We start from the raw sequence: 14,500 nt of genomic DNA on the forward strand, positions 1-14,500 counted from the left end.
TTTGAGAAAAATCAAAAAGAAGAACAGTTGACAAAATTTCCATAGCTGAATACTTTTCAAAATAGTTTTTTCAGATTAGATTTTATTGTTGTTATTGTTTTCATATAATGTTTTATACATTTCTGATGAAATTCAGACTTCATTAGCAAATTAGTACAATGCTGTTATATACATGCATCTTTGAGAATTATCTTTGAATTTCTTTATTTTATGTTTCTGTGATATAGGATAGGATTTATTATTTTGTTTTGAGTTGAAGTTGCTTTGTTTTTATCCTAGAAAGAACTGAGATGTTTTATTTATCAGAATTTTAGTCAGTTTGGAAAAGAATTTGTTATTGAAAATCTCCAAGTTTAAAACAAAGACATTTTAAAATAAATTCATAGATTAAATATATGAACCTTCATTTTCACATACCTTTTCAATTTATCAGTAATTCAGGCCTAGTGTTATACCTTTTATTGCAGAGACCCTGCAGTGATGAATATAAGCATTGTAGCATAACACATTGATTTTATGCAGATCATCACCTTTATGTTTTGGGAGGTCTGCTATATTAGTGATATATAAAAACTGATTACTTTTCCCAACATTGCCTAGTAATTGTTTATTATTTTTCTATTAGACAAACAACACAGATCAATATTACTGAACACCAGACTATGAGTAACATCACTCTAAATAGATTTGCCTCCAACACCAGAGGTATATTCATTTTAATGATTTGGACAATGTGAGCTCAATGACAAAGCTCATGTACCAAGTTAGACCAAAATTAAAAACTAAAAAATTCCTTTATCTTATTAATTTATACAAAGAAACTTTTGATTTCTATATAATCAGGTAGGTTCTTATTTTTCAATATTTTTATTATAAACTCTTTCATTGTAGTCTGATAGACAGGATACACATTTTTGTTTTACACAATTAATATTTTGTCTTACATAATTAAGACTCTTTAGAAATAAGTATGCAGATAGTGTTTGACTTTTAGTTCAGGGAGTATATGTGAGTAATTTTTCTCAATTTCTCTTAATTTTAGGAAAATGATAAATTTATTTTCTATATAAAATATCCTTAGCTTTTAGAAGCTCTTACAGTAATATGTTTTTTGACTGTGAAAGTATAAATTAGTTATTTAGTCTAGATTTTATTAAGCACAAAAGCATGCTAGATCAAAAATAATTTTTTGTGTGTTCCAAAAAGAGCACTTTGTCTTGCATCAAATGTAATTGATCCTGAAGCAGTGTAATCACAATTACTCACTTTCTTAATTGGCCTGCCCAAAATCAGAAAATGGAAACCGATCGACAGTGTTTAAATCAATAGCTTCATAGTAGTGCTAGTGGGGGTAGGGAGATAGTGGTAATGGGTAGATCAATTGGTCTTAGGTGCCAATCACTGACTGTGCCTTTTGCATAGTAAATAGCACTTTTTGTTTAGTGATGTGCTGTATTAGTCTTGGTAGTTCAATAAAAAGAAAAAAGGCAAGAAAGGCTGATATTGAATTTTTTCCTTGAAATACATTATACAAATCAATACATAAAATTATGGGTAATAAGAGCATATTTGATAAGAAGCCTTCAAAAATGTTGAGAACATGGACTTTCAGGTACTTGTCTATATCATTATGGTTATTCAGGTAGAGAAAACTATTATTTATAGTTATATAGTTTTATGGATACTTGATAAGCATTAATGTCTCCTTTGTTTTGCATTTTAAGTGGTCATCAAATTAAATTCTAGATTAAATTTATGAGATTGAAAATGCATATAATAGACATAAATATATCTCTCCAAAAGCCAACACAACATATAAACAGTTCTCCGTCCTTGTGATTAGCAGGTATGATATGTTAACCAGTATGAGAAATAATATAGGATGGCTTAAATTAGAGGACTGAGCATTTGCATTCACTCTTTTGTTCAAAAATCAATTAAAAATACAGAAAACATATTTTTTGAAGGAGAAAAGAGAACTAAAAAATAACAAAGAGTATTAATAGTTGATGAAAAATTGTGAAGAATTATTGACAGAAAGCAAATGGGGAAAAGACAATAATAGAAAATAAAAACCACAGGACAAAACATTCATGGGAGTAAACCACTATAATGGTAAGAATATATATGTCAAAATATCAAGCACAAAGTGAGTCAGTGTAAAAGAAAATTTAGGGGTCTTAAATAGTCATGAGAAAATTAAAGACCTACTTTTAACCCTCAGTTCCCCCAAATTACCACTAGTATCAGACAATATGCACATTTAATTTGAGGCCTAAAAATAACACTGTAAAGAAAATGAACAGCTTGCTGGTGGGGAAGGATTTCTGGTGTAGATATGGAGACCTAAGAGAGCAGCAGCAAGGTTTGAGTGTGTCAAGGAGGCAGGATCCTCAGAGTTGAAATGAAATGCAGTTCTGTTGAAGCAGGTTATATTCTCAAATATTCTACCACTAAATTAAATCCAGTCGTAATGTTTGTTGGGGGGCAGGGAGAATTAATCTTTTTCTACTTGCTTCCCACCTTCATGTCCATGTAATTGATCAGTATTCCATGCACTTAAAAAACACTCTATTCACTCCCGACCCTGGGAAGAGACTAGATTCTATAGTAATAGTAGACTGATATTTGTCAATGACTTGCAGTGTGCTCGGCACTATTCTCCACACTTGTAATTATATGTCAGTTTGTCTAATTTAATTCTAAAAGTGGTATTACTACATGCCCATTTTACAGATGAGTAAACTGAGGCACAAAATATTAAGAAATTGACCTAAAATTTCATAGCTCATAGGTAGTAGAATTTCCTCGTGTCCTGTCCTTCATTGCATATGTTATTGGACAATTTAGAATGACCAAACCTTTGAAGGAAAGCAGCAACTTGAAAGAGAAGGTTTAAGATGAATACAAAGAGATACTGACTGGGAAGGCAGAAAATAATTTTAAAAAGTGAAAAGGTTTCTCTAAAAATCATAATATGTAGTTCAAGAGAACACTAAATTCAAAAAGCAAGAACATACTTCTTGCCATGAAAAATAAACAATTAGAAATTTTTAAAAGCATTCTTGGCAATTTAAAAATATAATGTCAAAAGAAATCCAGTACATATATAATAGAGTAGATACAGCTGAATACTGATTTTGCATTCTGGAAGAGAGAGTCAAGGAAATCAACTGTAACAGAAAGCAAAAAAGACAAAGAGATGGCAAATAACAAAGATTAAAAGGATCAGTTCATCTGATAAGGAGAACTGGAAGGAAGAAAAAAGAAACAATTAAAAAGAAATAAATTATAGAAGAACATTTTCTCAAGCAAAAGAAACCACAGACTTTCAGCTTAAAGGGAGCCACTCAAGGCCAAATAGGATGATTGTGAAAGACTATTGAAAAGACTCCATCCTATTGAAGTTTCTGATAAGGAGAAAACTACCCTAATGTCTTCCAGGGTATAGAATAAAGCAGCTCTCCAAAGAAGGAACAGGGAGAATGGAATAAGATTTCTCATCAGTACTCTCCTCAGTTCTGGAAGCCACAAGGAAAAGGACATGACCTTTAAAAATTTGAGGATAGCAAATAGACATTTTTCAGACAAGCAAAGATTCTATCAGTTTACCACCTACAAACCCTTTGTGTAAAGATTGCTTAAAGAAATATTGTAGTAGAAGGATTTTTTTTAATCTTAGAAAAAGACAATAAAAGAATGCAGTGGGTCAGGAATTCTACCTGTAAGAATAGTTGTTGACACAAAAATATGAAAAATAAATATTAATTGCAAACTGGAACCAAAATCTCAATGAGGCCAAGGGTGAGAAGGAATGATGGTTTCCCAGTGCTGGTCATGCTCAGCAAGAGGATTGGCTAATGGCAGAAATAAATTTAGATATGGTTTAAAATATTAAGTATAACCACTAAAATAATCAAAATATGATGTATGATAATTTCCAATCAACTAAATGGAGGGAGAAAAGGAATTAAATTGATACGTTTAACTAAATTGGAGAGGGGGAAAGGCATTATAAATAGAAAACTAAATAAAATATCTGGCAAGTACCATAAAAACACACACACACACACATTCAAGTTTTCTCAATTCATGTCAGTGAGTTATATTCCACTTATATCAAACAAGTAAAAAATAGAATTCAGCAATTCTGCTTGAAAGAACCCTGCCTAAAAGAGAATAACACAGAATAGTTGAAAATAGAAAGATGAAATATATGTGTGTTTATCAAATAGATGTGCTAAAATTAGAAAGAAATAATTAAAATATTCCCTGTTCATTGCAATACACCAAGAAAATATAACAGTTATAAACCTTTAAACTACTTAGCTTCCTAACTTATAAAGCAGAATCTAATATAAATATTAAGAGAAATTGTCAGAAGCATGGTCATGGTATATGTTCAATACACATATTAGAAACTGACAAAGCACAGAGAAAGAATAGATTGGCCAGCACACAGACAGTGGTAGATACAAAATTTTAATAATTTAGTTATCGATTTTTATCTAGGATGTTTGTATTTACAAAGAATTCCTTGTTTGCTGAGTTATGGGGAAAAAACATTTTAAAAAGCACATATAGGTCGTACAAAATTTTACACACACACACACACACACACACACACACACACACCAAAGAAATCCAGTATATACATAATAGAATGAATCATTAAAGAGAAGATACAGCCTCTGGGGTTGTGGCTTAGTGGTAGAGTGCTTGCCTAGCACATATGAGGCACTGGGTTCAATCCTCAGCACCATATAAAAATAAATAAAATAAAGGTATTGTGTCTATCTGCAACTAAAAATATATACATATATTTTTTAAAAAGAGTAGACACCAAGATTTAAAAGGAGAAAGGCAGCAAAAATAAATCTTGATTACAAAATAATGCTGTGGGAACTGGGGTTGTGGCTCAGTGGTAGAGCACTTGCCTAGCATGTGTGAGGCACTGGGTTCAAGTCTCAGCACCACATATAAATAAATAAAATAAAGATCTATTGACAACTAAAAAAATTTTAAAAATTTTTTTAAATGTTGTGTATAATTCTATGACAAAAATTACAATATTTAGATAAAACTAATGATTTCATAGAAAACTATAAATTAGGAATAAAGCAAAGAGAATCTGTATCATTTAAACTTTTCTAGATAACAAAGGAAAAAGAAGAAAATTATCCCATGTCAATTTTGTAAGCCTGTGTTCCCAATTTTAAAACCCAAAAGAATAACACATAAATGTGCACATCTTGGGTTGGTAAACTTAAATGATGTTTGAGTCATACACGTTGAGCCATGACCATGAACTATATGAAGTATCCTCTTTTAAGTTGCAAAAGCAGAACAGGGATATCTACTCTCAAAACTGTATTTCACACTATAATGGAAGTTCTAGTCAATACAGAAAGATAAGTACAAGTAGTATTAATCCCACAAGGGGAGAGACAAAATTATAATATTTATTCAATATAATTATTAACTAGTCTTAGAACTCATTTAAATAAAAAAAATGAGTTTTATTTTATTTTTTTAATGTTTTGTAGTTGTAGATGGACAGAATGCCTTTATTTTACTTGTTTATTATTATGTGGTGCTGAGGATCGAACCCAGTGCCTCACACATGCTGGGCAAGTGCTTTGCCACCAAGCTCTACAGTCCCAGCCCCTGAACTAATGAGTGAAACAATAAATCAATAAGTTGGTACAGTGGGGCGTGGTGGCACATACCTGTAATCCCAGCAGCTTGGGAGGCTGAGGCAGGAGGAACACAGCCAGCCTCAGCAATGGTGAGGCACTAAGCAAATCAGTGAGACCCTGTCTATAAATAAAATACAAAATAGGGCTGGGGATGTGGCTCTGTGGTCGAGTGCCCTTGAGTTCAATTTCTAGTACCTAAGGAATAATAATAAAAATAATTTTTTAAAAAAGTTGATACAAAAACCTATGTGGAGGTTGGAGAGAACCCTGAAACTTCTCTAAAAGCTATAAAAGCAGATATAAATAAAATATAAAATAGAAATAAAATAAGAAATATACTATGGTCTTAAATGGGACAATGTCTTCTCCCTCAAGTTAATTATTAAATTTCTTACAATCCTAGGCTAAATTCCAGTAGGCCTTTTCAAGAAACTTGAAGAACAGTATTTCTGGGCTGGGGGTCTCCTTAGTGGCAGAGTACTTGCCTAGTATGCACTGAGTCCTGGGCTCACTCCCCAGCAGCACAAAAAACAGCAGAGGGTGAAGGGCAGAAAGAAAGAGAGGTCTTTCGCTATAATAATTTTTAAATATTCCTTAAGGCCACAAGAATATTTTCATTGATACTGTTAGTACTGGCACAGTGAAACAAAATAGAGAATTTAGAAATTTTGTTTATCATTTCAAGTCAGTGGGAAAAAATTAGATCTTAAAGTAACTGGCATGAGGGCTGTTGTTACTGGGAAAAATTGAAGGTAGCTTCCTCCTACAGATTACTGCAAAATAAGTTCCAGATGAATTTGTGATTTAATCATTAAAACTTACAAGTGGGGACTGAGGATATAGTTCTGTGGTAGAGCACTTGCCTGGCATGTATACCCTGGGTTCCATCCCAACATTAAAACAAAAAAAAACTGTAAAGGTGTTTAAATATAAAAATAGATAAATATTCTCATACTCTTTGGGGGGCAAAAGTCTTGGGTAAGTTATAATAACCAGAAAATATAAAGAAAAATGACTCACAGATGCTACTATTAATAATTGAAGGACTAGGGGCACCATTGGTGGTAGAGTGCTTGTCCAGCATGCACAAGGCACTTAGTTCAACCCCCGGCACTGAAGAAAACATTTAAACTTTTCTACAGAAAATGAAAGATGCCACAAATAGGATAGTGAGAAAACACTGTATCATATTTACATATTTACACTGTATCATATTTAATGTATAAAAATTTAATAACCAAAATATAAGGGACTGTCACAATCACTGAAAAGGAATCCAATAGAAAAGTAGAAAAAATGGTAAGAGCAAGGAACTTAGAAAAAAATAAATGTAAATGACAAATAAGCTTAAAAAGATGTTTAGTGCCAGCATGTTGTTGCACACCTGTAATCCCGGTGGCTCAGGAGAATGTGAGTTCAAAGCCAGCCTCAGCAACTTAGTGAGACCTTGTCTCAAAATAAATTAAAAAAAAAAAAAAGAATGTGGCTGGGATTGTGGCTCAGTGATAGAGCACTCGCTTAGCATGCGCGGGACCCAGGTTCGATTCTCAGCACCACATAAAAATAAAGGCATTGTGTTGTGTCCATCAACAAAAAACATTCATTCATTCATATTCATTCTCTCTCTCTCTCTCTCTCTCTCTCTCTCTCTCTCTCTCTCTCTCTCTCTCTCTCAATAAAAAAAAAAAAAAAAAGAATAGTCTGGGGATGTGGCTTGGTGGTTAAGCGCCCCTGGGTTCAATCCCTGGTACGTCACCCTCCCCCCCCCCCCGCCAAAAAAAAAGATGTTTAGTGTCACTAATATTCAGGAAAATAAAAATTAAAACATTTCAGTCATCAGATTGGCAAAATTTCAAAATAATTTAGCATCTAGTATTGACAAGGAAGATGGAGAAAAACACTCTTGTAAACACTGTGACTTAAATTGACACCATCTTATTGGGGCAATTTGGCAGTTATCTATCAAAACACTGAATATTTATCATTTTCAATTTACCAGTTTCATTTTTAGATTATCAAGCCTAGAGACATATTTGCCCTTGTACAGAAAAGGCTCTATTCAAGGATATTGTTTGTAATAGGGAAAAATAGCAATGATAATCAGTAGGGGAATGCTTAAACAATGATACCATTCCTATTGTTATATTTTGATGCACAATGCTGGGTATTTTATTTCATTTAGTACTTAAAACTGACCTGTAAAGTAAGTGTCACTGTGCTCACTTCATAGGTGAGGAAACTTGAGTCACTATTTCTCTTACCTAAAAAAGTTACCATTTGAATCCTAAGAGTCTGAAATGAGATGCTAGGCAGTACACCTATATTTCACAAATACGCAGGTATCTCACATTAAACTACTATGTCATCTGATCCTACATAGATAGGCTATTTAGGGCCATCTTAATAATAGTACTTCATTGATCTGGTAACCTAATTCTAATATATTTATATCTATCATTAGTCATTTTCACCATTTCCTATCCATGTTGAGATATATATGTATAAATGGAGATATCTATTTCTTCCATGTTTAAAAGAGATATGAAAAAAGGGAAAAGAAGAGCTATAAGGAGAGAAAGAAACCAAAAAGAAGGCAAAATGATTAAGAAAAAAAAAGGAGGTGTATAGAAAACTAAAGAACATACTAGAATACTTATATAAATGAAAATAGTTTCCCCTAATAAAGAGAAAACATTCCATCTTACTTCATTATAAACCAAACTTTACGTAGAAAAGAGACTGACTTAGAAAGGATGTTATGTACTAGTTATATTAGATTTTTGCATTCCGGTATATCTGAGAAAAATCCAGTTGTAGTGGCGTAACCAAATAGGGGTTTTAATATCCTCCTAGAACAGTAAGTACAGAGCTCTGCAGTACAGAGCTGGTCAGGTAGCTCCACAGTGTCTTCAGAGTATAAGGTCTTCTATCTTCTTTTTCATGTGCTAATTTTGTTAACATGTACTGGTCACATTCAGGGTCACTTGATGGCTGCTGCACTTCCATGACTTCCACTTTGAAGAACATCAGTGGATCCAGCAGTTTGAAGCTGAAATTTTATACTTCGCACTAAACAAGTTTATAATTTATCAAATTTATACATACCCACACTCACACACATATAGTTCGTGTAGATATATATATGTATCCATCTACTCCTCCACAGCCTTTGTGTGTTTCTTGTACGTGACTTAGCCTTCTACTCCATCAGGCGGGGTCTCATCCTTCAAGCATCCTACCTCTCTACTCCTCCCTGTCTTCACCACTCTTCTGCTGTTTATAAAGCAGTTTACTTCTCCATTCAGAACCAACTCCCTCACCTAGCTCTTGTGCTTTTCATCCCAACCTCTTCACCACTACTAAGGACTTGCTCTGTGTTCCTTTGTTTCTTCCCATTCACTGGTTTTCCCTCTGACTTTAAACATGCTCAGGTTTCTTTAAGCATTTTTTACCAGTTCATCCTCAGGAGGTTTTTTTCTCACTTCTTCCACTCCCATCTGCATATCCACTTCTTCCCATCTGCATTCTTCCCCAATCTTATCTACTTTGCTTAAGGTCAGCATTTACACTTGCTTCTTTTTCTTCCTCATTTAATTTGCCTCCCTGCAATATTTGCCACACCCCTTTTTTTCCTGTTCACTTTTTCCTGGTCTCCTTTGCAGGTTGCTCTTCCACTTTTACTTAAATGCAGATCTTCCCCAGGTTGCACTTTTATCTTTTTCTCCAGGTATCCTCTTTCTCTGTGGGATCTCTCTACTTGTAAGGCTTCATCTCTTCCCTATACCATTCTTACTCCTTCCAAACTTATATGTTCTGCCTGACCTCTGTCCTAATTCTTGATTTGTATTCTTAATTATTTTCTGGATCTCTCTTTCTGGGTTACTCATTAGTACTTAGAATATAATATGGTAATATAATGTGGTTAAAATATAACATTGTTAGATTTCTCCTCTTTAACATGTTGCATCCACCCTGTTGTTGACATTAGAAGGTTAAAAGTCTCTTCCTGCCATCCATCACCTGGTCAAATATGCATGGGCTTTGAGTCAGATACATCTTGTCTCAAACCCAGGCATTGCCATTTACTCAGTGTGTGACCTTGCTTGAGTTTTAGTTTCTCTTCAGTTTCATTATTAATAAATTTGAGTAAAGGAAGCTGCCTCTTTAATCATTGATAGGGTTTACCAAAGTAAAATACACACTAAAAAGCCCTGCTTCCTCTAAGTTAGACTCCTAACCAATCTACCTGCCTTTGGTTTCTCCTTTACTCCACCCTACACTTGTCACCAGTTTCTGAAATACAAATGGAATCAGTTACTTTCCAAAGACTCTACCAGTTATTCCCATTGCTTCAAGTTGCTTCAAGAAACACTGAAACACCTTTGTCTTAGTCATATGGGTAAAGTATTCATGTATTTAATCATATAAATCAGTTCTCTTTAGAGAACTGGACAGAATTTCAAGACTATAGCCATGAACTGGGGCATTTCTGGGAGAACTAGAATGAATGGTTGGTCATACTGTGTACGATGCTCCTTACAGTGTTCCACTAGTCTTCATCTGTTGACACACCAGGCTGCTACCATTGCCAGAATGACCCTGTCTCTCCTCTTGGAAATAGGCTTGTCCTCACTCCTGCAGAATGAACCAGACCCTGTTCCATGGACTATACTCCACACGTGCCTCTCTATTGTAGCACCTGCCACTTCATCATAAACAGATTCTTTCCCTCCCAAACACTTGTGAGTTTTAAGGGCCAATCTCACTTACATTTAAATCCCCAGATATTCATTCACTCGGTGCATAGGATCAGATTTCTATTCATTAAATATTTGCTGAGTTAATTAATAAACAGATTTTATCGGTTTGCCTTAGACTGTCCATATATGAAAAATATAAGGCAACTTTTAAGAATAATAGAATAAAATTAAAGTGCATTTTGTTATTTCTTCATACTAAATTATTTGTCCATACCTCATCCTTGAGTAAAATCTCAAGTAAATTCTCAAATGTTTGTTGTACCTTATCCATATTATACAGCTCCTACTCACCTTCCCACAGATAACAGGATCAATTCTAACCTGAAAGTCTGTAAGACTTCAAGGAAAACTTTTGCTTTCCAGACAAAAAGGAATTATTTGGTTGGCTCCTTTATTTACCACTTTTTAATCTTTTCCTCCTTCTATTGAAATGTAAAAGTGGTACCTGGAGAAACCACAGCCATCTGGACCCACAAGAAAAAGCAACATTCTGTGGAATGAGAAGCTAGAGAAATCTTGAGTCCCTAAATGTTTCTTTCAGCCACTTAATGAGCCCTTGACTGGAAACTCCAAGACTACTTGTATTCTAAATAATAAATACCTGTTTCTCAAGAACCTTATTTGCAGCAATAAATTCATCAACCTAACTTGAGGCTGGGGTTGTGGCTCAGTGGCAGAGCACTTGCCTAGCATGTGTGAGATACTGGGTTCAATCCTCATCACCACATATAAATAAATATATAATAAAGGTACATCAACAACTAAAAAAAAAATTATACCACTTTTAGTAATTTTTATTGATGTAATATCTTGAGATTTAAGGGAAATAAATGTACTTAGTGTTGTTTTTCTGTCTGATAGTAAAAAAAGGTTGGTTTTCTTAAATTCTTCATATTCTGTCATTTAAAATGGTAAGCTTTATATGTTGATCAATAATGTCAATAGAAAACACTATTAGAAAAAAGAAAATTTTTTAAATTAAAAAAGCCAGTTTGCAGATGAACACTTACCTAAATTCAGCATGGTTACTCTATTTTATTCTCTTTAAAAAACTGATCTAATTTTTTAAAAGAGATCTTAAACTGTTGAAGACTAAGGCATTTCATCTTTTACACTCTCAAGTGTACAATGTAGTGTGTATATATTTTAGTAAATATATAGTAAGTATATATATTAAATGTATAATATAGTACTTCTCTATAAGCTGCATGAAGTGTTTCTCTACTGATAGTGGTTATATATATATATATATATATATATATATATACACACACACACACACACACACACACACACACACACACACACCCTTGCTGCTGTTTTTAAAGTTCTGCTCCAAGTTGGGGGTATTCTCAGTTGAAAAATATGTGCTTAGCATGCTCAAAGCCCTGGGTTCAGTCCCCAACACCAAAAATAAATAAATAAATAAATAAATAAATAAATAAATAAAGGTTCTATGTCAAGTGATATAATTTACTATAAGCATGCAGTTTGGTGTTAAAAAAGTTGATTAATAGATGTATTTCTCGGGGCTAGGGATGTGGCTCAAGTGGTAGCGCGCTCGCCTGGCATGCGTGTGGCCCGGGTTCGATTCTCAGCACCACGTACAAAGATGTTGTGTCCGCCAATAACTGAAAAATAAATATTAAAAAATTCCCTCTCTCTCTCTCTCTCTCTCTCTCTCTCTCTCTCTCTCCCCTCTCTCACTCTCTCTTTAAAAAAAAAATAGATGTATTTCTCTGCAAACAATATTTTTGAGAAAAATTTCAAGGCTTTTTAGCTGTGATGTTTAAGCCAAATAGACTTAAAATGCTGGCATATGCATTTCAAATATACTTTAATTGCATCTTTTTGCATAATATTAATAGGTATATTTATTTATTAATCATTTAATCAGCTTTAATTGTTTTTTTCTTAGCACCAAGGATGATTGCTTCAATGTTAGTATTCAGCCACCTATTGGAGAACTGCTTTTACCTGTCACCATGTCAGAAAAAGATTTTAAGAAAGAGCAAGGTAAGAGATACTACAGTTTACTAGAAATTTATGTGCCAAACAGAATGTTTGTTTTTCTGATGTCTCGAAAATTTTCATGCACACATAGTCATTAACAGATGTCAGCACTCAATCTTCCTGTTTTTGTTAATGCTTTCCACTTATAAAATGACCTTAAAAGTATATGTTTGTTTATATTCCTGGAATACTTGAAAATTTATTAATATGAGTCTTTAAAATAATAAATTGATGCTTAATCAGGTTTTGAATTGTGAGAGTTGTAGTTCATCAACCAGATAAACTATACTATATAAAATATAGTATACCACTATATTTTTTGTATTAGTGAAAATGCCAGGAACTGGGGTCTTAATAATATCCTACCACTATAAATCTTTCTGTTTTTTTATTATTATTATAGAACTATCTTTCATGTCCTACACACACAGAGTTCCTTACCCTTCAAAATAAAGTCCTGATTATAGTATTAAAAGACTTCTATTTTCCTTTGACCTAATTCTATCTTAAAGAAATACGTTGTTTAAATAAATCAGAACTAAAGCATTTTTAAATATATACCTACAAAGAAAATGTTTGGTAGAATGCAAATATTAATAGCCTGTATGTTTCCCAAAGTCAAACATACCTTCTAATAAAAATGAGGGGCCATTTTATATATATATGAAAAAATAACACTGATTTTAGGTGTTTATTTAAGGATAACATTTATAAAACTAGGGCATATTTAAGTGCTGTATAATCAGCAATTTTTAAAACTTTACATGAATCTAGGCCATTTTCCCCCCTCTGGTGGATGTTATCATACAAAGACCCCTTCATTTTGAGATCATTAAATCAAACCATCAGGCTTCCAGAAAGTACTAAGTGCCCACAAATACCCACACCTACAGAACAGCGCTTGCTTCCTGGCACTACCTTATTGTAGTGCTGAAGATGTATTTTACTACAAGGCTTTGCAATCCACAATGTCAAAAAAGACCTGTTGTGGTGGAACCCCACCAAGAAAATATCAGACAAGCCTATAAATTTATAGTTTTTTTTTTCAGACCTTATTTATAAGTGATAAAAAGAATGATTAAATCCAACTATAATTTGTTTTCTCGGAAGTTCATTGTTGCTATAGAAAGAAAATTATCTTTGTGATTTTATTTTTTCAATGACAAATTGAATTGATTCTTATATTTGCTATTCTTACCCTTTGCTGGCCAAAGCCTGCCTCTCTGCTTTACATCTGCTCAGCAAACCAAGGTGAGTGGCACGCAAGCGACTGAATAAGGCTTTGGCACATTTATTGTTAAGGGGATATTCTGTTTTTGAGAAGTGCAGCTAAGTATATCTAAAACAGCAGATTATCTCATACCCTTTCACTCCCTCAGCTTTTGTTTAGAATACTTGATATTTCGATCAAATTTTTTGTGCTCTGCTGTGACTGAGGGATTTTTCGCTGACTAGCCATACAGAACCGTAAGTGCGTGAGAGGTGCACTTGGAGAATAGCTGCGGCCCTCTGTGGACTTGTTGCCAAAATTCCTTTTTCTTCTGCCATTTTACTTCTATGGTTGTTGATTATTTGTCTGAATAAATCTGGCAGCTGTTTGCTATGTTTAATAGAGCAGAAAGGCTACTCTGAATAAAGCTATTTGAAAATTTGTTTATATGAAGTATTTGTAAATCCTTGCAGGTCTCTTGGCATTTCTGTATCATTCTTTCTGTCTTCCTGAATTCATTCTTTGATGTGGGACTTGATGCTGGCAAATTTACCACAGGTTTAGAGAGTCTTTTCAAGAGCATCTTTTTAGTCATGGATTTCAGCAGGTTTGGTAATGGAGGTCTCAATTCTCAACTTTACACATGTATTTGTTTGTTATACTATTCGAGGAAGAGGGCTTAGCTTATTTCACAAAAGATATCTAGTAATAACTAACTAATGGAAAATCCTACATCAAAATAAAAATCAGTTTCCTCACATTTTTTCAGTGCAATGCTCTGGAAGGTAACAATGTGAATAAATTTAAGAAGTATGTAT

The 14,500-nt window shown here is 33.5% G+C and overlaps 1 protein-coding gene across 2 annotated transcripts in view; it reads left to right on the forward strand.

The window, feature by feature from the left end:
- Ap3b1 (adaptor related protein complex 3 subunit beta 1) overlaps nucleotides 1–14,500 on the forward strand; it is a 230,536-nt gene that overhangs the window by 201,062 nt on the left and 14,974 nt on the right. For both annotated transcript variants that reach the window (XM_076857095.1, XM_076857096.1), the window contains exon 25: nucleotides 12,378–12,475. In XM_076857095.1, the coding sequence (XP_076713210.1) occupies nucleotides 12,378–12,475 (98 nt within the window). The remainder of the gene's footprint in view (nucleotides 1–12,377; nucleotides 12,476–14,500) is intronic.

Source organism: Callospermophilus lateralis, chromosome 5 (genome assembly GCF_048772815.1).
Source record: "Callospermophilus lateralis isolate mCalLat2 chromosome 5, mCalLat2.hap1, whole genome shotgun sequence".
NCBI lineage: Eukaryota > Metazoa > Chordata > Mammalia > Rodentia > Sciuridae > Callospermophilus > Callospermophilus lateralis.